The 23,327-nt window shown below is 41.1% G+C and overlaps 1 protein-coding gene across 1 annotated transcript in view; it reads right to left on the bottom strand.

The window, feature by feature from the left end:
- pstpip2 (proline-serine-threonine phosphatase interacting protein 2) overlaps nt 1–18,915 on the bottom strand; it is a 48,985-nt gene extending 30,070 nt beyond the window's left edge. The window contains exon 1 of the mRNA XM_062972593.1: nt 18,751–18,915. Within this exon, the coding sequence (XP_062828663.1) occupies nt 18,751–18,783 (33 nt within the window). The 5' untranslated portion in view covers nt 18,784–18,915. The remainder of the gene's footprint in view (nt 1–18,750) is intronic.
- Nucleotides 18,916–23,327: the final 4,412 nt, after the last annotated feature.

The raw sequence follows: 23,327 nt of genomic DNA, 5'->3' as shown, positions 1-23,327 counted from the left end.
TAAATTCGTAAATACAGTAATTACTACATAGCATTACTGCATATTGAACTATTTTTCTGTCAAATTTGTTGTATAACATGATGTTTTGCTGCTTAATTTGTAAAATCATAACCTAATTTGATGTTTAATAGACTTTTCCTTAATCCCTCCTTATTATCCAACATATTCGCTTATCCAACATTGTGCCGGCCCGTTTATGTTGGGTAAGTGAGACTCTACTGTATATTGAAAACACTGACTACAAAAATGTGTTGGATTATCCAGAGGCTTGGATAAGCGAGGCTTGGATAAGTGAGACTCTACTGTATATATATATATATATATATATATATATATATCTCCAAAGGAATGTGAGCCAGTATGATGTTTGTGGTTTTAGTGTTGAGTGATTTCAGCTCGTCCAAAACTGCAGGTTCAGAAACCCAGAGTGTCTTGCTTTCTAAAAGGCCAAATAAGACACAGATGGGCTAGAAGGCAAAATCAGAGGTTTATTCTCAATGGCCAGAGAGGATGTCGGCACAGAAGGCACTCCAAAGTAGTGGCATAACACTGAACATCTCAATGGCCAGAGAGGATGTCGGCACAGAGAACACTCCAAAGTACTGGTATAACAAAACTGAAAATACAAAGCACTTTTATTTTATTGTCGAAGGCTTTCATGGCCAGAATCACTGGGTTGCTGTGAGTTTTCCATGTTTGGCCATGTTCCAGAAGTATTCTCTCCTGACATTTCGCCCCCCTCTATGGCAGGCATCCTCAGAGGTTGTGAGGCATCCTCCCTTGCTCTGTTGGAAACTAGGCAAGGGAGATTTATATATCTGTGGAAGGTCCAGGGTGGGGGAAAAAAACTCTAGTCTGTTGGAGGCAAGTGTGAATGTTGTAATTAATCACCTTGATTAGCATTCAATGGCCCTGTGGCTGCAAGGCCTGGTTCCGAATACTTTTCATCAGAATTGAAAAGTTGCTTTTAAAGACCCTAGTTTCCTCAAAAGCTTGTGCAAGGGTGTAGTTGTAGCTGCAGCCACTATTCACTGGAAACCACTGTTACGACATCTTGGAACATGATGCTGTGAGACTGAGAGATAATTTCCTTGCATTTTCTATGATACAGAGTGAATGCAACTGTCAAAGTACACTTAGAAGCAAAAATACCTAGAGGTTGGAAAAAAACAAACTATGTCGTGCATCCACATTTGCAGGAGTTAAGGGTGCAGGATTCTCATGAAAGCAGGAAAAACATGAATATTGTAAGGCCTCTCAAATGTATTTAACACACAAAAGTATGACCCATGGTTTCAACCCATCATCCTTTGCAAGGAAGAAGCAAGCAAGTGGTGAGGCACGCCTCTGCTGCCCTTTGTCAAGTTTAATAGGGACTTTCTAAGCCTCACAGTCTTGTGAGGCTTGTAGCAAGACTTATAGACCCCTATTAAAAATGGTGTAGGGCAGCAATGGCAAATAATCTGTGAATAATCAAATCTGCAAATGTTAAACCTAGTAAGTAAAACTTTATTTATATACCGCCCTATCTCCCCGAAGGGACTCACGGCGGTTTCCAACCATAAATACAAACAACATACACTACATAAACAGCACAATAAACACATTATTAAAACAAAATAAAACTATACAACTAAGATAAACAATAAGTGACAGTCACAACAAACCTTTGATCGAGGGGACGGGGATTATTGACCAAATATATTAACATGATCTGTTTTTAGGGATAGATGAACCTATGATTGCGGAGGGTTAACTGTAAGGGCTTCATTACAGAAACTCTATTTTAAGGCTGGCTCTACACTGCAGAACTAATGCGGTTTGACATCACTTTATGGTTCCATTCTATGGAGTCCTGGGATTGGTATCTTAGTGAGGCACCAGCACTCTTTGGCAGAGAAGGCAAAAAACCTTGTAAAACTACAACTCTTATGATTCATGGCAGTTAAGTGGCATCTAACTGCATTAATTCTACAGTGTAGATGCCCCCTTGGATAAGGTTACTCAGGGTGCTAATCTAGAGTAACTTCATTCTTGGGTAGAGCTGAAAGAGCGCTTGTGGGAAGAGAATCTACAATATATATTTTTCCAATTATGTGTGTTTCCTCTGTGCAAAGATTTGTTTCAAATTCTATTTTACCTTTTTCAAATATGTAGATCTTTTAAGTCTTATTTTATATCTTTCATAGAGTTGTTTTGCTACCACTTGAAACCCAAGTTATCTTTCATGAGTTCTTGTTGCATTCTGAACTCTAATGGTTCCGTTTCAAATACAATAGAGTCTCACTTATCCAACATAAACGGGCCAGCAGAACATTGGATAAGCAAATATGTTGGATAATAAGGAAGGATTAAGTAAAAGCCTATTAAACATCAAATTAGGTTATGATTTTACAAATTAAGCACCAAAACATCATGTCATACAACAAATTTGACAGAAAAAGTAGTTGAATACGCAGTAATGCTATGTAGTAATTACTGTATTTACGAATTTAGAACCAAAATATCACAATGCATTGAAAACATCGACCACAAAAATGTGTTGGATAATCCAGAACATTGCATAAGCGAGTGTTGGATAAGTGAGAGACTACTGTATTATTAAGACTCTATATGTCACTCCTTTAAGACATTCTTGACTGTTGTATTTCCAACAATTTCAGCATTCAAGAGGCACAAAGAAACTCAAAATGAAAGGAAGGGGGATTTCTAAGATGAATTCTCAACACAAAGACAAACACTGTTTTTATTCTTGAGACTTTTTAAACCGCAGGTCGTTTGTTTCAAAGTAGAGATAACAAAGTTAGTAGAACAAGGTATCAGAATTGCTACTTAATAGTGGCATTAAATGCAAATAACTTCCCTTTTAAGTTGGAAGTAGAGTACAACCTGAACTGGGAAGTATTCTTTTCTTACATGGCAGATCCATAATCATTGCCAAGAAAATACAGACAATAACTAGTAGCTATGGTGACTGTGGAGATTGAAGATACAGATAATAACTAGTATCTATGGCGGCTGTGGAAATTTTGAGGGTTATTGTCCCTAATAGTAATACTGTATTACCAAGTTCTAGACACACTGTTTGCACATAAACAGTCCCACGTTCAAACAAGATCTTGGCTGTATCTACACTGGAAAAATAATGCAGTTTGATACCATTTTAGCTGCCATAATATGGAATCTTGGGAGTTTTAGTTTTACAAGCCTTATCTGCTAAAGAGGGCAGGTGCCTCACATAAACTGCAAGTCTGTTAATTCCACAGCATTTAGCCACAACATTTACAGTGGTGTCAAACTGCATTAATTCCACAGTGTAGATGTACTATGAGTGACATATCAGCTGAATGCCTGGTTGCACCTACTGAAGTGTCACAAATGCCGGAGGGCAGAAATGCAAACATGTCGGCTCCAGAGGTTATCTAGGTCACCATCTGCGGCACAGCTATAAATGGAAACATAACCCCAGGAAGAATGAGCTCTTTGAAGGAATATCAGTGGAAAAAGCAGATAGGCAATTGCAAGGTGACAGGTCCCAAGATGATGAGTCCTTGGCGCAACAGCAGCAACAGTAGACCTACATGCAGACACACAGATTGATCTGGACTTTGGAAAAGTTACTTAAGAGGTAGTCGTCTAAGCCGCAATTAGCCTTGGGTCTCGAAGGTTGGAGGTCCACCACTTTCTCCCCATTCCAGCAAGCATTGCCAGGTGTAATATTGATACCCGCACACTTCCCAGTGAGGCATCACACCTGCATTTTTGGTCCATATTTTAATTGCAGAAACAAAAAAAGTGTGTGGAAAGGAATGTCTTCCATGATTATTATTGAGTTATTACTTTATTACTGATTGCCCATGTGCATCCCTTTTGAGGTTACAATCTCCAATATACAAGTTTCCCAAGTCAGATAATAAGGCTGTATATGCTCTGCAGAATTAATGCAGTTTGAGACCATGGCTCAATGGGATTTGTAGGTTGCTGAGGCCCCAGATCTCTTTGGTGGAGAAGTCTAAAGACTTGTGAAGCTATAACTCCCAGAACTCCATAGCATTGAGCCAAGGCAGTTTAAGTGGTGTCCAATTGCACTCTCAGTTTGCTGTTCCTTTTTCCTTAAAATAGGACTCTATTTATATTAAAACCCTGCCACCCTGCTGCCTACTTCTCCTTGTGTCATATGCCAGGAAGGAAGACAGTGATACGGGAAATAATCAAAAGTCTTAGCTTTCATTTTTCATTTCAGCATCACACTGCTGGGTGCCAGATTTAAGTTCTGGTGGATTCAAAGCTGCAATTGGATCCCCATGGAGCAAAAAAAGACCCCAGTAACAACAATGAAAAATAAATCCAAGTACAATCAGCCCTACACATTAATGGATGAAAATTTAAACACTGCGTCACACTGTGTCTTCACAACTCAATTGTCAGTTTCCATTGGAAGCTGACCAATTCTATGATCAACTTCCAATGGGAAATGACCACAATGTGGCATCACAGGAAATGGAGATTCCTAGAGAGTTGTTCTTTCAAGTTATAAAAGCAGTATTTTTCAAATTGCGTTTTTCCACTTTCGTGAGCTTCTATACCAGCTATGAATACTGAAATCTGTAGATGTCCAACTGCAATTATATACAATAGACAATGTAGTATCTGTTGTTGAAGGCTTTCAGAAACCCAGAGTGTCTTGCTTTCCAAAAGGACAAATAAGACACAGATGGCCTAGAAGGCAAAAGCAAAGGTTTATTCTCAATGGCCAGAAAGGATGTCAGCACAGAAGGCACTCCAAAGTACTGACATAACAAAAACTGAAAATACAAAGCACTTTTATTTTATTGTCAGAGGCTTTCATGGCCGGAATCACTGGGTTGCTGTGAGTTTTCCGGGCTGTCTGGCTATTTTTTTTCCTGATGTTTCGCCCACATCTATGGCAGGCTTCACAACCTCTGAGGATGCTTGCCATAGATGTGGACAAAACGTCAGGAGAAAATGCTTATGGAACATGGCCAGACAGCCTGGAAAACTCACAGCAACCCAATGTAGTATCTTATATAACATAGCAAAAGCAAGATTGGTTTTTGAGGGTTTTTCTAAAGAAAAATTTTCAAGCCACAGATAGTTGAATCTATAGATGTAGAATCTGTTGATATAACAGTATGACTGTATTTCCATTACCATTGCATCCTAAATTTTGTCATTGGATACAGAGGAAAACAGGGCAAATGTGCCAAAAGGTTGTGTGTTTTAATATTAATCTTGTTTTTAATCTGTGTTTTAAGTGGTTTTGTGTGCTTTTAATTCTACGTGTTGGTGGCAGTGCCTTTTGTTACTGTAATATTATTGTTGTTATTCTTATTTTGGTGGTGATGGAAGTGCCATTGTTGCTGCATTATTGTTGTTGTTGTGGTAGCAGCAGTGATTTGTTACCAAAGTTCACGCTTTTCTTTAAAGATATCCCAATGAAATTTCTGTTGTCTCATACTATTTTGTGGCAATTCCAGGGACAAGGTGAACATTTTGTTTCTGCCCTCCAGACAAAAAAGGCAGACAGAAAGTCTCCTCTTGTCTTTCCTTCTTTTTAATTTGTTTCTTCTGGCTGCCTTTGCACTATAACACTGTAACTCTTAAGAAAATGTTTGTTTGTTTGTTTGTTTTTAAAGGGAAACTTGCCCTACTAACTATATGATGGCATTAGCAATCTACACCGTTAAAGTTTTTACAATAGGGAAACAAGAATGAGAGTGGATAAAGAGGACACAAGATCTGGCAAAATCCAGCAAAAAATCCAATAAACAGAGTTAATGTTTCTTTAATATGTCCTGATTGGAAAGGGACAATCCTTATTAACCCTCTGTTTTTAAGCTACTTGTATAACGTCCTGGTATCGTTCCCCTCTTCTCACTTTTCCTCTTCTTTCCTTGGTTTACTTCAATAGCTGTAAACTGACTTCAAAGTGTAAAAGAAGTTGGCATTTAGTGCATTCAGCAAGAGAGAAAGAGAAGAGGGACCTGAGGATGAGTGAGCATTTGACACCGCTTCAACTGCTATGAAGTCATGGAGGTTGTAGTTTGGTGAGGCACCATCACTCTTTGCCAAAAAAATGTTGAAAACCTTGCAAAACTACAACTTTCATAATGGCACAGAAGTTAAAGTCGTGTCAAACTGCATTCACTCTCCAGTGTAGATTAGTGTTTCTCAACCGTCCTAATGCCGCAGCCCCTTAATATAGTTCCTCATGTTCTGAACCCCCAACCATAAAATTATTTTCATTGCTACTTCATAACTGTGATTTTGCTACTGTTATGAATTGTAATGTAAATATCTGATATGCAGGATGTATTTTCATTCACTGGACCAGATTTGGAACAAATACCCAGATACTGGTGGAGTCAGGGGAGGGAGTGATTTTGTCATTTGGGAGTTGTAGCTGCTGGGATTTATAGGTCACCTATGCTCAAAGAGACTTCTGAACTCTGGTGAGCATTGATCTTGAATTTTGGAGTTGTAGTTCACCTAAATCCAGAGAGAACTGTGTATTCAATAATGGATCTGGACTAAACTTGGCACAAATACTCAATATGCACACATTTGAACACTGGTAGAGTTTGGGGAAAGTATACCTTGACATTTGAGAGTTGTAGTTTCTGGGATTTATAGTTCACCAACAACCAAAGAACCCCTTGAACCCCACCAATGATAGAGTTGGGCCAAACTTCCCACACAGAACCCCGTATGACCAACAGAAAATAATGGTCTTTGGTGACCCCCCCGCCCCCGGGGTCCCAACCCCCAGGTTGAGAAACATTGGTGTGGATGAACCCTGAGTCTTGCCTTCCCCTAATCAAGCAAACGCAAACTGCTGCAACCTGTCTTTGCTGGTCTGCTCTTTCCCATTAATAACTTTTGCCCTCTTGACCAGACTGAGATACTACTTGACTGCACGATACCCAATGTTTACCTGTGAAGAGGTACACTTTTAGCTAGGAGTTTTGAGCAGTAACTGCATGAAAAAGGAAACAAAACTCTATCCATATTTTACAGTCTAAAAGGACAAAGGCTCCCCAAAGAAAGAGAAAAGGACAAAGAAAGATGGAGAGATGGAAAGGAGGAGAGGTGGAGATCAGAGGTCAGTCGGTCAAGTTGGCAGGAAAGAGGCTGCCTTCTGGAGTGATGCTTTCACTTTTGTAAGGAAAGAGGAGGCTGATGCAACCAGGAGGCCACCAGTTTGAAAGAAGCGCAAAGCAAGAAAAGAGACAGGCAGGCAGTCGGCAGGAGTTGCTGCAAAAGATAGTTCCCCTTTGAGCAAAAAGAAGGGAGTGTGGCAAAAGAAGAAAGATTGAGATAAGCCAAACAGCTTCGAGAGGGAAAGGCAGTAGCTTAGGGATAAAGCAGGAGTAAAATAACTCTAATGCCATATTGAGGAAAGGGCAGGCTTGTTTTCAACTGCTCCAGAGAATAGGATATGGAGCAATGGATTCAATTTCCAGGAAAAGTCACTCCACCTAAATATTAGGAAGAGCTTCCTGATGGTAAGAGCTGTTCAGCAGCGGAATATGATGCCTGGGAGTCTAACAGAGTCTCCTTCTATGGAGCTTTTAAGATACTGGATGGTTATCTGTCACGAGTGCTTGGATTGTGTCTTCCTGCATGGTATTATGGGGTTAGACTGTTTGGCCCTTGGGGTATCACCCAACTCTATGATTCTATGATTTTATCTCACCAGCTTGTGGTGTCATCACAAACCCATTCTTCAAGACGACAGAAAGGAAACATACATGGAATGATCATTTTCACACTTCACGGCAAATGCACAATGCTGGCACTTTGTTTATCTATGTATTTTAACTATGTTGTACCCCGCCTAAAGCCTTCAGTAGAGTGACAAATAAAATTTATTATTATTATTATTATTACAGTAGAGTCTCACTTATCCAAGCTAAACGGGCCGGCAGAAGCTTGGATAAGCGAATACCTTGGATAATAAGGAGGGATTAAGGAAAAGCCTATTAAACATCAAATTAGGTTATGATTTTACAAATTAAGCACCAAAACATCATGTTATACAACACATTTGACAGAAAAAGTAGTTCAATATGCAGTAATGTTATGTTGTAATTACTGTATTTACGAATTTAGCACCAAAATACCACGATATATTGAAAACAATGACTACAAAAATGGCTTGGATAATCCAGAAACTTGGATAAGCAAGGCTTGGATAAGTGAAGCTCTACTGCATTATTATTATTATTATTATTATTATTATTATTATTATTATTATTATTATTATTACATCATTGTATGACACAGCAAACAAGATAGATATGCTGGATTTCGTTTCACAAAATCACAAGTCGAACACTTCCCAAGTGTCTAGGACTGTGTGATGTATTTTCGGATGATGCGTGCAGATCCCAGTAAGGTGGCCTTTTGCAGTTGGCAGATCGTAATTTTGTCAATGTCTATTGTCGCCAAATGCCGGCTGAGATCTTTTGGCACGGCACCCAGTGTGCCCATCACCACTGGGACCACCTGCACTGGTTTCTGCCAGAGTCTTTGAAGTTCAATCTTGAGGTCCTGATAGCGGCTGAGTTTTTCCTGTTGTTTTTCTTCAATGCGACTGTCACCTGGGATGGCAACATCAATGATCCAAACCTTGTTCTTTTCCACAACTGTGATGTCTGGTGTGTTGTGTTCCAGAACTTTGTCAGTCTGGATTCGGAAGTCCCACAGTATCTTTGCGTGTTCATTTTCCACAACCTTTGCAGGTTTGTGATCCCACCAGTTCTTAACTGCAGGGAGGTGGTACTTGAGGCATAGGTTCCAATGAATCATTTGGGCCACATAGTTGTGCCTCTGTTTGTAGTCTGTCTGTGCAATTTTCTTACAGCAGCTGAGGATATGATCAATGGTTTCATTGGTTTCCTTGCACAGTCTGCACTTTGGGTCATCAGCTGATTTTTCGATCTTGGCCTTGATTGCATTTGTTCTGATGGCTTGCTCCTGGGCTGCAAGGATCAGGCCTTCTGTCTCCTTCTTCAGGGTCCCATTCGTGAGCCAGAGCCAGGTCTTCTCTTTATCAGCTTTTCCTTCAATTTTGTCAAGGAACTTTCCATCAGTGTTTTGTTGTGCCAGCTGTCAGCTCTAGTTTGTAGTGCGGTTTTCTTGTACTGGTTTTTTGTCTGCTGTGCTTTGAGGAGTTTCTGATTTTTGACTTCAATCAAAGCAGGTTCTTCACTTTGTTTTACATATTCTGCCAGGGCATGTTCTTCTTCTTTGACTGCTTGTTTTACTTGCAAGAGTCCTCTGCCCCCTGATCTTCTAGGCAGATACAGCCGGTCAACATCACTGCGAGGGTGCAGTGAATGATGGATGGTCATGAGTTTTCTTGTTTTTCTGTCCAAATTGTCCAGTTCCATCTGTGTCCAGTTTATAATGCCAGCAGTATATCTTATGACAGGTATGGCCCAGGTGTTTATGGCCTTGATGGTGTTGCCTCCATTGAGCTTGCTTTTGAGAATTTTTCTGACCCTTTGTGTGTATTCTTTACTGACCACAGTTTTCACATGTTCATGCTTGATGTTGTCCAGCTGTAATATGCCTAGATATTTATAGGCCTCTGGCTGGTGACACCTTATTGTTTGGCCATTGGGCATATTGATGCCCTCACTTTCAATTATTTTTCCCTTCTTCAATGCCACTGTCGAACATTTGTCCAAACCAAACTCCATGTTGGTATCAGTGCTAAAAATTCGGACAGTGTTGGTCAGAGATTGGATTTCAGTTTCCGTTTTCCCATATAGTTTCAGGTCATCCATGTACATCAAATGTGAAATTTTGAGAGAATTCTTAGATGTTTGGTAGCCGAGATTTGTTTTTTGTAAGATTGTTGACAGAGGGATCATGGCAATAATGAAAAGCAGAGGGGACAATGAGTCTCCCTGGAAAATTCCTCTCCTGATGTTGACAAGTCCATAACTTTCATTTCCAACAAACAGTTCAGTTTTCCAGTGCTCCATCATGTTTTCAATGAAAGTGCCAACGTTTTTACTAATCCCGATGGCGTCCAGGCACTTGATGATCCAGCTGTGTGGGAGTGAGTCAAAGGCCTTTTTGTAGTCAATCCACGTCATGTGAAGATTATTATTATTATTATTATTATTATTATTATTATTATTTGAAACACAACAAGGTGAGTCCACAGCAGACACTCTGCTGGCTGTTGTATTGGATCACACGTCGGACACTTGTGTCTAGGGCTGTGTGATGTATCGGCGAATAATATGTGCAGTTCCCAGTCAGGTGGCCTTCTGCAGCTGGCAGGTGGGGATTTTGTCAGCGCCAATTATGTTTAAGTGCATAATTATTATGTTTAAGTCTTTAGGCCCTGCACCCAGTGTGCCGATCACCACTGGGACCACCTTGACTAGCTTGTGCCAGAGTATTTGCAATTCGATCTTTAAATCCTCATATCGTGTCAGCTTTTCCAGTTGTTTTTCTTCAATCCTGCTGTCCCCTGGGATTGCAACATCGACAATCCATACTTTGTTTTTTAACACAATCGTGAGGTCAGGAGTATTGTGCTCCAAAACTCTGTCTGTCTGAATTCAGAAGTCCCAGAGTAGCTTGACATTATTATTATTATTTTATTGTATGACACAGCAAACAAGATAGATATGCTGGATTTCTATTATTATTATTTGGCTTGTTAATTCACATAATCAGTCTTCCACATAGCTGAGCTGCCAACCCATATTTGCTCTACTCAGTGCAAGCACACTTGGGATATTTTCCATTTTTTCCCTCCCATTCATCATCCAGTTCCAGCATTCTCACAAGACCTTCTTTTACTTCACAACATCAAGACTGCAGCACAAAGACTATATCGAAAGAAGAGCAAAATTGGATTTGCTGATGGGTTTTGCCATCAATAAAAAGAGACAATCCAAGTGATGTGTGATTACAGGAGAGACACGATGGCTTACAACAAGCCTCACCGAAAGGCATTTTTATCCTTCCATAATTGCACTTTATTGCCTTATGTGATAAGAGTCCTCAATGTGCTGGTGTTTTTAACTAACTTATATGTACTTAAGTAATTGTATAGTTCTGGATAGATCACACCTTTCTCCTAATGGTGGTTGCCTGTTTCTGACCTAAAATTTCTGGACCAAAGCCTGAGACAAGCATTATGCATTAAGCACCAAAGACAGATTTTGGTCAGCTTGTATCATTCATAGAGGAAAAGAGAGAACATATTGTCCTGCTTGGAAATGAAAACAGAAACTGAAGGAACTGTTCCTAGACCAAGGTGAATTTAGAGAACTATTCATTGTCAATTACTGAGGGAGACAGGACAAAGAATTACTTGATTTAGCCCACTTGCTTCTAGCCAGTAAGAGGATCCAGAGGACAGTGGAGGGTGAGCTCTGAACCCACTGTGAATGAGAAGCTCCTACAGCAACAAATCAATAAAACCTTGCAAATACATTGCGCACTGGAGTGGTACAGTAGTTTGACTCTGGAGACCAGGGTTCGAATTCCCACAAAGTCATTAAAACTCATGGCCAAGTCACACACTTTCAGCCCCAGAAAACCCCGAGACAGGATGACTTTAGGATCAGAGAAACTCTTCCCTCTCCACACTGATTTTGTATAAGGATTCAAAGACATCAGACAATCCACTCACATAGATGGATCCTTCAACTGGATTCTGTAAGGAAATGAAAGCCATTGCCAATAAACTGACTGTGGCCAAAGAAAGAAGACACGTGGACACATAGGATGCATCTACGGTGTAGAATTAATGCAATTTGGAACCACTTTAACTGCATTGGATAAATGCTAAGGAATCCTGGGGTTTGTAGTTTGGGAAGCCCCTGGTGGTGCAGAGGGTTAAATCACTGAGCTGCTAAACTTGCTGATAGAAGGTCACGGTTCGAATCTGGGGAGTGGGGTGAGCTCCCACTGTTAGCCCCAGCTTCTGACAATCTAGCAGTTGGAAAACATGCAAGAGTGAGTAGAGCAATAGGTACCACTCCGGCAGGAAGATAACGATGCTCCATGCAGTCATGCCGGCCACATGACCTTGGTCGTGTTTATGGACAACCCCAGCTCTCCCGCTTAAAAATGGAAATGAGCACAACCCCCAGGGACTAAACTCAATGTCAAGGGAAAACGTTTAAATGGTGCCAAACTGCATTAAATCTATAGTGTAAAATTACACAGATATCCAGACGAGTACAGGTTGAAATTCCGGATAATTCCTTATCTGGAATTTCCAAAATCCAGAATTGTGCACATGGGTGGCTGAGATAGTGACATCTTTGCTTCCTGGTGATTCAATGCACACACACTTTGTTTCATAAACAAAGTTATTAAAATAAAATATTTTTCATGTATGGTATACATGAAACATGAATGAATATCCTGCTTAGACTTGGGTCCCATCTCCAAGATCTCTCATTATGTACATATATGTGAATATTTTCAAACCACGGATGGTTAAATTTAGGGATTTAGAATCCTTGGATATAGAAAGGCAACTGTATTCCACCAGCAGAGCTAGGAGACATTCAATGTTTTCACAATATTGTTGAGGATTTGAAACTTTAGTTTTCAATCAACTAGAAGGCTATTGGTTATTGTGAGAATGTTTTATTGTATTTTATATACCTTTGTTTTTATATGTTTGTTTTAAATGTACCTTGTTGTTGTATTTTTTTGGTGTATTTTGGGCTTGGTCCCCTTGTGAGCCGCCCCGAGTCCCTTCGGGGAGATGGGGCAGGATACAAGAATAAGTTGTTGTTGTTGTTGTTGTTGTTATTGTTGTTGTTATTATTATTATTAGGATACTCCAAAAATCATAAGAAAAATCCTAAAACTTCATAGTCCCAAGCATTTCAATTAAAGGATAATCAACCTGTAATATTACAGGGTGGGCCAAAAGTCACAAAGTAGTTGCAATACTGAATAACTCTTTTGCATTTCTATTTTAATTTACAATGCCATAGTATCATATCCAATACATCTAGGAAGTAAATTCACATGACATGTGACAAGTCAAATCTCCAGTGCCAAAGTATCATAGGACCTTGGTGACTTGGTGATACATTAAGGCAGAGGACATAAAGTAAAGAAAGAAATAATTTCAGAAAGGAATGAGAGAGTTGGCCAAAATCTGCAGAAGAAGGAAAAAACAGGAGTGAATCTGAGAACATTTCCTACCATCACTGTTCTTCTGAAAGATGTTCCACATTTAAGGCAGAATGCTGTACTATACTGCGCTGCTTTTATTCCTTTCCATTTCAGATCTCTGGTTTAATTACTGTAAAATGCCAATGATACAGTTTTATGTAACTTTTATCTGTCTTAATAGTTGTATTGGTGATCATGGACTCCAGAATGTGGGGTCCACAAGGCTTGATCCTTCCTGATCTGACAAAAATTGGATCCACAAGACTCGTTAATAATTAAGTTTTCTCAGACACTATCAATCAGTATGTGAAATGACAAAGTACTATAAAATACTAAGAAACACAGAATGAAAGAGCTGGCTGCAATGTATTAAAAATGAGCTGTACTGAAAAAACCCAAGACCTTGTAAAACTAAAACTTCCAGGATCCCATATCATTGAGTCATGGCGGTTAAAAAGGTCTCAGTCAGCATTCATTCTACAGTAGATGCATTCTAAGAAAAAAGAGCTTTGTGTAAAGAACAGTATGTCCATCCCATATCCGTGAGAGATATACCATATTTACTTGAGTCTAATGTGCCATCAAATCTAAGGCTCACCTCAATTTTCAAAACTAAAATAAAAAAAATTGCTGGCAAATGTAATGCTCAGTGGAGAAATTGCACTCTTTGTCATTTGGGCAAAAAAAGTGTGATTTACTGTTGAGCATGCTTAGAATCCCTTCTTTTAAAACAACAGTTTTAGGAGCTCAAAGCTTCCAGTAATGGAAAGGAAAACCTTGAGATGCATCTGTGCTGTAGAACAGTGGTTCTAAACCTGGAGTCTCCAGATGTTTTTGGCCTTCAACTCCCAGAAATCCTAATAGCTGGTAAACTGGCTGAGATTTCTGGGAGTTGTCGGTCAAAAACATCTGGGGACCCCAGGTTGAGACCCACTGCTGTAGAAAGAATCCACTTTAACTTCCTTGGTTCAATGCTATGAAATCAAGGAGGTTGTAGTTTTACAAGGCCTTCAACCTTCTCTGCCAAAGAATGCTAGTGCCTCAGAAAACTACAAATCCCAGAATTGCATAGCATTGAGCTATGACCATTAAATTAGAGGCAACATCCCTCAAAGAGGGATCTTCCTTGTCAGGAGGATCAAGCAGAAAGAAACATGGGAGTTCCTCGCCATTAGTAGTAACTTCTGCCATTTTGACCACACTCCACACACGTTCCAACTTTCATCTGTGAAATCCTAGAAGGTATAAAATTCTGCAAACTGTAATCAAAAGTTGTAATATTTCCAAGCCTTTTGAAGCGACTCCCCAAAACACAGACTGACATGCAGCACGTCGCACACCACAAGGCTCTACAATTAGGAGCTGTTTCCTGCAAGACCTTTCATTTTGCAGATGGTTGGAAAGGGTTTGGATGCTGGCCCTGATGGAAAAACTGACTTTCAAGATTTCTAAAGCAAGAAGAGACATCAAAGAGGATAATTTTGAAATTATAGTACTATGCAGTGGGCCTTCTCTATCCAAGAATTCTTCACCCATGGATTCAACCACACACCGACTGCAAATCTTCAATAAAATAATTCCCGAAATCAAGCTTTGATTTTGGTATTTTGTATAAAAAATTCCCTTTATATGCCACTAACGTATAGTCCCTGGAATTGCCAGAGTTTGCATTTTCTTCTTCTTCTTTCCTCCCTTTTTTGTCCCCTTTTCCCTTCCTTTTTCTTCCCTTCTTACTCTTCCATCCCTTCCCTTCCATCTTCCCTTTATCATATTTTATCTGGCCTTTTTATTGGAAGTCAGTCTGTCAGAGCAAAGCAAAAACACAAATTCTAAAATTTGTTAAAGTGCTTACTTCCTTACACGGTGGATGTCCAAATTGTGGCGTTTCTGGCCTGTGTTATTATAGGTCTCATGGTGGAGCCGCTTTGCTTACCAGCAATAAATCCTTTCTATCTATACGCTGCCCTTTTGTGGTTGCATCTGAGCACTGCATACATACACATACTTATAGAGGCAGAGCCCAAGTTTTAAACAAGATAGGTTCTGTAGGTTTGTTCTTTAGTTGAATTACACACACATATAGATATGACCATGCAGTCATGCCGGCCACATGACCTTGGAGGTGTCTATGGACAACGCCGGCTCTTCGGCTTAGAAATGGAGATGAGCACCAATCCCCAGAGTTGGTCACGACTGGACTTTTTATAGATATAGGCTTTGGATAGCATAGGGAAGGTTAACACCCCGGTCCAGAAGATGTCACCTCACTTTCTGTAATGGTGATCATTGGATTTTGGAAAATTTGGTTTGTTGTGAAAACAAGTGGTGATAAAATTTCAGTGCAGACCCCTTTTCCCTATGATAACTTTTCCAGGAGTGAATTTCCCTTCTGAAGAGTAGGTTTCTCTCACTTTCTGTGGTCTCACCCCTGTTGTTAACTATGAATAGTTTGTAAGTCAGATGTTTCTAACTCCTGTATAGGCCAGTAGCTAATTGTATCTATATACTACCATATTTTCCCTTTAGGGTGGAATTTCTCATTGAAATCCTGCTGTTATTTTAAGTTGGGTCATAAGGGAATGTATGCCAGGTTTGGTCCAAAACCATCAAAACACATAGGAGGCCATACTTTGACTTTTATATATATGGAAGGTAAAGTAAAGGTAAAGGTTTCCCCTTGACATTAACTCTAGTCGTGTCCAACTCTGCAGGGTGGTGCTCGTCTCCATTTCTAAGATAAAGAGCTGGCATTATCCATAGACACCTCCACGGTCATGGTGAAGGGTACATAAGCCAGAAAATAGTAAACTTTTGCCTATGTAGCTTTGCCTCTGCATATGCCCCTCTCTTCCTGTGAGCTGGTGCCTTTCTCCAGAAAGTTCCAAGGAGAGAAGAAAGCTCAGAGTAAACAAGTTAGTTCACTGGTATCACTTATGCCAAGTGGGTGTGGAAGGTGAGGATGACCCTCAGCCATTGGACAATTTTAGATAAGCCTAAGGTATATATTCTTTGTTAACTGTGCACATGTTGCGACGGCCATTTTCATGGTACAGCCCTCTGGGGTATGTACGGCTGTTGCTTTCTCACAGCTGTGGTGAAAATAAACTTTGCTTTTTGCATCTCTCACGAGACTGAGTTTTCTGCCTGATTTCCCTCCTGAGCCAGTCTTACAGTGTGGCCAGCATGACTGCAACCCATTACGTTCCCACCGAAGCAGTACCTATTGACCAATTCACATTTGCATGTTTTTGAACTGCTAGGTTGGCAGAAGTTGGGGCTAATAGCAGGAGCTCACCCCACTCCCTGGATTCGAACTGACAACATCTTGGTCAGCAAGTTTAGCAGCTCAGCTGTTTTACACGCTGCACCACCGAGGGCTCCATGGAAGATAGAAGAGTGTCTATAATGGGATTTTAGCATTCACAGATTTGGATATACAACAGGAATGGGATCCTGGAGCTATATCACATTTGCTTCAGAAAGGACCTTCATACATGGGCTACTGTTGAAACACTGGGATGGACGCATGCATGCATTGTAATCTGATCTTAATTTGTGGTAATTGGGCTTAACTGGCTCTGGCTCTGTAATTTCTAATTCCTTGCCCTCAAATCGGTTTTGACTTACAAACAAGAGACCTTATAAACAAGAGATCTCCAACAGACCATAATATTGCCAGCAGACTCTCAGTTAACCAGGACTCAAACAACCAGAACTCTCAAGGAACCGGCAAAAGAAATAGAGGAAACAATACTTTCAATAAAAGTTTAAATCAATTTTTAGAAGAATTGCTACATGAAATAAACATGTCTGTATTTATCTTAATTTGCTTTCAATAACAATTGCAGTAGAGTCTCGCTTATCCAACCTTCGCTTATCCAATGTTCTGTATTATCCAACGCTGTCTGCCTTTTACTATGTTTTTGTAGTCAATGTTTTCAATACATTGCAATGTTTTGGTGCTAAATTCATAAATACAGTAATTACTACATAATGTTACCGCGTATTGAACTGCTTTTTCTGTCAATTTGTTGTAAAACATAATGTTTTAGTGCTTAGTTTGTAAAATAACAACGTAATTTGATATTTAATAGGCTTTTCCTTAATCTTTCCTTATTATCCAACATTTTCGCTTATCCAACATTCTGCTGTCCCCTCTATGTTGGATAAGCGAGACTCTACTGTACTGTATTTCAGTATTAATATCATATACATTCAGAGCTTATTCTATAGTATTAGGCCTACTACACGATGTAACACGATATTTGTTCCTGGGTTATAAAATGTCATTCCCTAATTGTTTCTATCATTAAAAAACATAGAAAGGTTTGTTAAACTGCAAAAACTTTGCTTTTGAGGGACATCGTGCGGCACATTTTGCTATAGTTTTGCAATGAGTATCTCATCGAGTCGCAACCAATTCAACAGAGTTTGTGGCAGACGCAAAAACAAAGTTTTTGAAGTAGAACAACTACTTTCAAAGTGAGTAAAGAGGTAAAGGTTTCCCCTGACTCTGGCATCTCCATTTCTAAGCCAAAGAGCCGGCGTTGTCCATAGACACCACCAAGGTCATGTGGCTGGCATAACTGCATGGGACGCCGTTATCTTCCCACCGGAGCCGTACCTATTGATCTACTCACATTTGTATGTTTTCGTACTGCTAGGTTGGCAGAAGCTGGGGCTTACAGCAGGAGCTCACCCCGCTCCCCGGATTCGAACCTGCGACCTTTTGGTCCGCAAGTTCAGCAATTCAGCGCTTTTAACACACTGTGCCACTTTCAAAGTAAGGACCACACAATTCACCGTTTCCTCCTCAGACTACACAGAGAAACCATGGAACTCCACAAGCATGTGGACAATTTCAACAGGAAGGAGGAAACCATGGAAATGGATAAAACCTGGCTACCAGTATTAAAAAGACTCTAAAATCAGGACATTTAATAAAGAACAACACCCTGAAAACAGAGAAATCCCAGACATGAATCAATCAGGGCCAGGTAACACTGCCCAACAAAAGATTCCCCCAGGCAGGAAGCAGCCAGGCCTTGAAGCTGGAAGAGATGTGATTAATTCCTGCATTAATCAGAGGCAGTAAAGTCAAACACAGGCAAACTTGGGCCCTCCAGGTGTTTTGGACTACAACTCCCACAATTCCTAACAGCCTACCGGCTGTTAGGAATTGTGGGAGTTGTAGTCCAAAACACCTGGAGGGCCCAAGTTTGCCCATGCCTGCAACCTAGGCCAAAATAATGCCAAGGTATCAATTCCTGGGACATCAATTTGGATAATTGGGGGATACTGACGGATTGCAGCCTGGGACTTCACCCTTCCAAATCCGGCTCCTGTCTCTTTAAATGACAAGACCCGCAACAGCGGTCCTGGCAAGAGGGAGACAACATCTGGGGAGTCATTTTTATTGGCCCTCTTAAAGGCGCAGTGCAACTTTGGCAAGCCAATTCCAACACACACATATACACCCCAACCCCACTCCGGATCTTCTCCCCAAGGCTTCAATCCGGATTCCACTTCCTTTTCCTCCTCCTCTTTCTCTCTTACCCAGAAGTTCTTCTTGAACAGGGTCTCCCGCATGGTGGGCTGAAGCGGTTTGGATCCCCTGCCAGTGCGGACGAAGCGCTCCAAAAAGCCGGAGTCTCGAAAAAGCAGGTGGAGCCGCTCGGCTCCAAGTTCCTCAATTCTTCAGGACTTTTTTCTCACTCTCCTGCCTCTCTCTGGGTCCTAAAGACCGTCGGTTCTCAATTGGTGGCTGTGCCTTTAAGGCCGCATCTCTTCTACATTGTTAGAATTAATGCAGTTTGACCCCACTTGAACTGACATGCCTCAATGCTATGAAGTCCTGGGATTTGTAGTTTGGTGAGGCGTCGCACTCTTTGCCAGAGAAAGCAAAAAAAAACCTTGTGAAACTACAACTCCCAGAATCCCATAGCATTAATGGATTGTTGCAGTTTGACCCAACTTGAACTGCCATGCCTCAGTGCTTTGGATTTGTAGTTTGGTGTGGCATGAGCTCTCTAACAGAGAAGGCTAAAGACCTTGTGAAACTACAACTCCCAGAATCCAATAGCATTAATGGACTAATGCAGTTTGACCCAACTTGAACTGCCATGCCTCAATGCTTTGGATTTGTAGTTTGGTGTGACATGAGCTCTCTAGCAGAGAAGGCTAAAAACCTTGTGAAACTACAACTCCCAGGATCTCATAGTATTAATGGAGTAATACAGTTTGACCCCACTTGAACCGCCATACCTCAATGCTATGAAGTCCTGGGATTTGTAGTTTGGTGAGGCATAAGCTCTCTAGCAGAGAAGGCTAAACACCTTGTGAAACTACATGTCCCAAGATCTCATGGTATTAATGGCTTAATGCAGTTTGACCACACTTTAACTGCCACGCCTGGAGGCTATGAAGTCCTGGGATTTGTAGTTTGATGAGGCATCAAGCACTCTGACAGAGAAGGCCAAAGACCTTGTGAAACTATAACTCCCAGGATCCTATGGCATTAATGGATTAATGCAGTATAACCCCACTTGAACTGGCATGGCTCAATGCTATGAAGTCCTAGGATTTGTAATCTGGTGAGGCGTCGGCACTCTTTGGCAGAGAAAGCAAAAGACCTTGTGAAACTATAATTCCCAGGAGCCTATGGCATTAATGACTTCATGCAGTTTAACCTCAATGCTATGCTATTGCCAATGCTATTGCCATACCTCAATGCTATGAAGTCTTGGGATTTGTAGTTTGGTGAGGCATCAGCACTGTAGCAGAAAAGGCTAAACACCTTGTGAAACATGTTTAGCCTTCAAGCTGCACGCCAACTGATAATTTTTCATAGGATACACTCAGAGGTGAATTTTCTTCCAGATCTGCTCTCTGACGAAGCACCAGGTATTTACTGGCAGTCTCCCATCCAAGGAGCCGGGCTGTGGCGCAGCTGGTTAGTAGCCAGCTGCAATAAATCACTACTGACCTACAGGTCATGAGTTCGAAGCCAGCCTGCGTCGGATTGAGCACCCGACCATTAAAAATAGCCCAGCTCGTTGCTGACCTAAGCAACCCGAAAGATAGTTGCATCTGTCAAGTAGGAAATTTAGGTACCGCTTATGTGGGGAGGCTAATTTAACTAATTTACAACACCATGAAAATCATCCAGAAGTGTACAGAAAGGAATGAGGAAGTAATCGATAAAGTACTCGGTGTCACAAGTGGATGATGAAGCAGCAGCTCCCCCTGTAGCCGGAATCGAGCATACCCGCATGAAGCCTGGAAGCTGGAAAATGTTGAATTGCCTCTATGTCTTTGTCTCTGTCTTTGTCTGTATGGCATTGAATGTTTGCAATGTATATGTGCGTAGTTATCCACCCTGAGTCCCCTTCGGAGTGAAAAGGGCGGAATATAAATACTGTAAATAAATAAATAAAATAAATAATATTAACCTGGGCTGATCCTACTGAGCCTCCCAGACCTCATGGGATATGGGGTACATCTACACTGGAGAATTAATGCAGTTTGAGACCTCTTTAATTGCCATTACCCCATGCTATGGAATCCTGAGAGTAGTAGTCTAGGAAGGCACCTCCACTCCTTGGCATAGCACTGATTCATGGCAGTTATAGTGGTGTCAAACTGCATTTATTTTACAGTGTAGGTGCACCCGGACTGTTCTATTTAGTAGTTCCCAGAAGAGCAGATGGAAACGCCTCTGTTCCCATTCAATTCTCTGTTTTTTTTCTGCAACAGGAAGGAAGTGGTTAGAAGGAGGAACCCAGTATTATTGTGGCTTCCCATATTTTGGTTTGCTGCAGATAAGGCTTTAGGGAAGCTTTCTGTTGGAAATAGCCATTCTTTCCGCATAAATCTTCTTAAGCCCATATTGTGCTTTTGTAGACACATAGTTCACAGGTGAAGCTGCACTGTAGAATGAATGTAGTTTGGCACCACTATCACTGCTAAGGCTCAATGCTATGGAATCCTGAGAGTTGTAGTTTTACAAGGTCTCTATGCTTCTCTGATAAAGAGTGCTGGTGCTTCACAAAGTACAACTCCCAGGATACCATAGCATTGAGCCATGGCAGTTCAAGTGATGTCGAACTACATTGAGTCTATAGTATAAATGCAACCTGTTGAGTAGGGGATTTTAGAAGTTGTAGCTGGTGGCACAGCGGGTTAAACCGCTGAGCTGCTGAACTTGCTGACCAAAAGGTCAGCGGTTCAAATCCGGGGAGCGTGGTAAGCTCCCACTGTTAGCCCCAGCTTTGGCCAACCTAGCAGTTCGGAAACTGTGATGACTCATGGGCCATGTAGTCCCGTTCCTAGCACTGTTGTGACAGATGAAGAGGAAAACTTGGGTTTTCCACCGTTTCAGCCAGAATTGGAACTTTCCCAGCCAGAATTGGAGCCCTTGCACCTGCAGGAGGTTTGTCTTCCAGAAATCTGCCAACCAAGCCCTGAGTCAAAATCTCCCCCATTTTCTCGCCGTAATTATTATCAACAACAAAAAGGAGTTCAACAGGCTAATCGCAGAAGCCTGAGAATCGCAGCCAGGCATTCAGCTGATTAAGACTGCTTCCATGAGAAATTTTAGGGAGTCATGCATCTGGACACAGAGATTGACTTTCGGTTCTGTTTCCCCAGAGAAGTGTTCTTTGGTGGGAAAACGAGACCCTATTTAGGTTCTTTGCCCTGTAGGAATCTGGCGGAGTCAATTCGTCAGCAACTGGAGTAGGTTGTGTGTGGACAGCGCTACTCCCGCTTCCAAGCCTTCGTTCCTGTTTCCAAGCCTTCGTTCCCGTTTCCAGCCTTGTTTTGCTCCACGGACCTTGCCTTGCTTCCTAGGACTCAGCCTTGCTTTCCAGGACCTTGCCAAGTATTTACCACGGATTTTGTCCCTGTTCCTCGTTCCTTGTTGCCTTGTATCAAGCCTTGTGTTTCAAGAATCAAGTTTACTTTCTAGCCTTACATCAAGTTCTTTGGACTAAGAACCTTGTCATCTCCCCTCACTTTGCTTGGCAAAGTGAGTGTTTCGGTTATTGGATTACAACTTTGGACCTTAATATTTTATATTGGACATTGTTTTCCTGGACTATAATTGACCTTTCCTGAAAGGTCTTCTTCTGAACTATATTCTACACTTATTTTTATTGACTTTACATATTTCCTTAATAAAGATATTAGATAGATTCTGGCCTCTGTGTATGGTTATTGGTGCTCTGCAGCCTGGGTCGTGACAGAAACATGCAAATGTGAGTAGATCAATAGGTATCACTCTGGCAAAAAGGTAATGCTGCTCCATGCAGTCATGCCGGCCACATGACCTGTGTCATGGTTTGCAAAGGGACTGTGCTGTGTGTGTTAACTGGAAAATGAAGTGCATTGAGCCGATTGGCTGAGTCTGCAAAGACCTGGGGATTGATTTGAAACTGTTTCTGTTCTGCTGCTACAGAACCAGTTTCGACAATTTTTTTCAGTGCTGACTGAATACTGCTAGCGAAGAGAGCAGTGTACTCAGAGAGGCCTTGCTTTTTTGAGGCCTGTTTGCTGCTGAGAAAAGAGGGAGAAGAACCAGGACTGAAGCAGATTTGTGGACTGAGAAAGGACTGTTTATGACTGTAGGCTTCTATAAGTGATCAGAGGGACCATTGTAAATACTACTGTTTTTAGATCTCTTGAAATCAGTAAAGATCCTGTATTTTTGTTCTGCAAACCTGAATGGCATGTTATTGTTTTGCAGGTGACTCTGGATCGCGTGCACACGGAAGGGCTTCCGTTTATCATCATCAATCTCTAGCAACCTGGAGGTGTCTTCAGACAACGGCAGCTTTTCGGCTTAGAAATGGAGATGAGCACCAACCCAGACACGACTAGAATTAATGTCATGGGAAAACCTTCACCTTACCTAGTCCAAAAAAAAAGAGTTGGCAAACCAAGACCCCATGCGGACTTGTCCCAATGTCAGGCTCCTTGGCACAAAATGGAGACTCCACCTGCAACTCCTTTTTCACCCAGATTGACAAAACTATTAAAAATGCAGTCAGAACAATGGAAAAGGTCACACAGGACAGTTTCCTGGTTTCTTTCCATGTCAAAACAATAAAACGGCAAGAGGAAGTCTTTAACAC

Source organism: Anolis carolinensis, chromosome 2 (genome assembly GCF_035594765.1).
Source record: "Anolis carolinensis isolate JA03-04 chromosome 2, rAnoCar3.1.pri, whole genome shotgun sequence".
Taxonomy (NCBI): Eukaryota; Metazoa; Chordata; class Lepidosauria; order Squamata; family Dactyloidae; genus Anolis; species Anolis carolinensis.
Note: the sequence above shows the minus strand (reverse complement) of the source record. Positions and strands in the feature narration are given on the sequence as shown.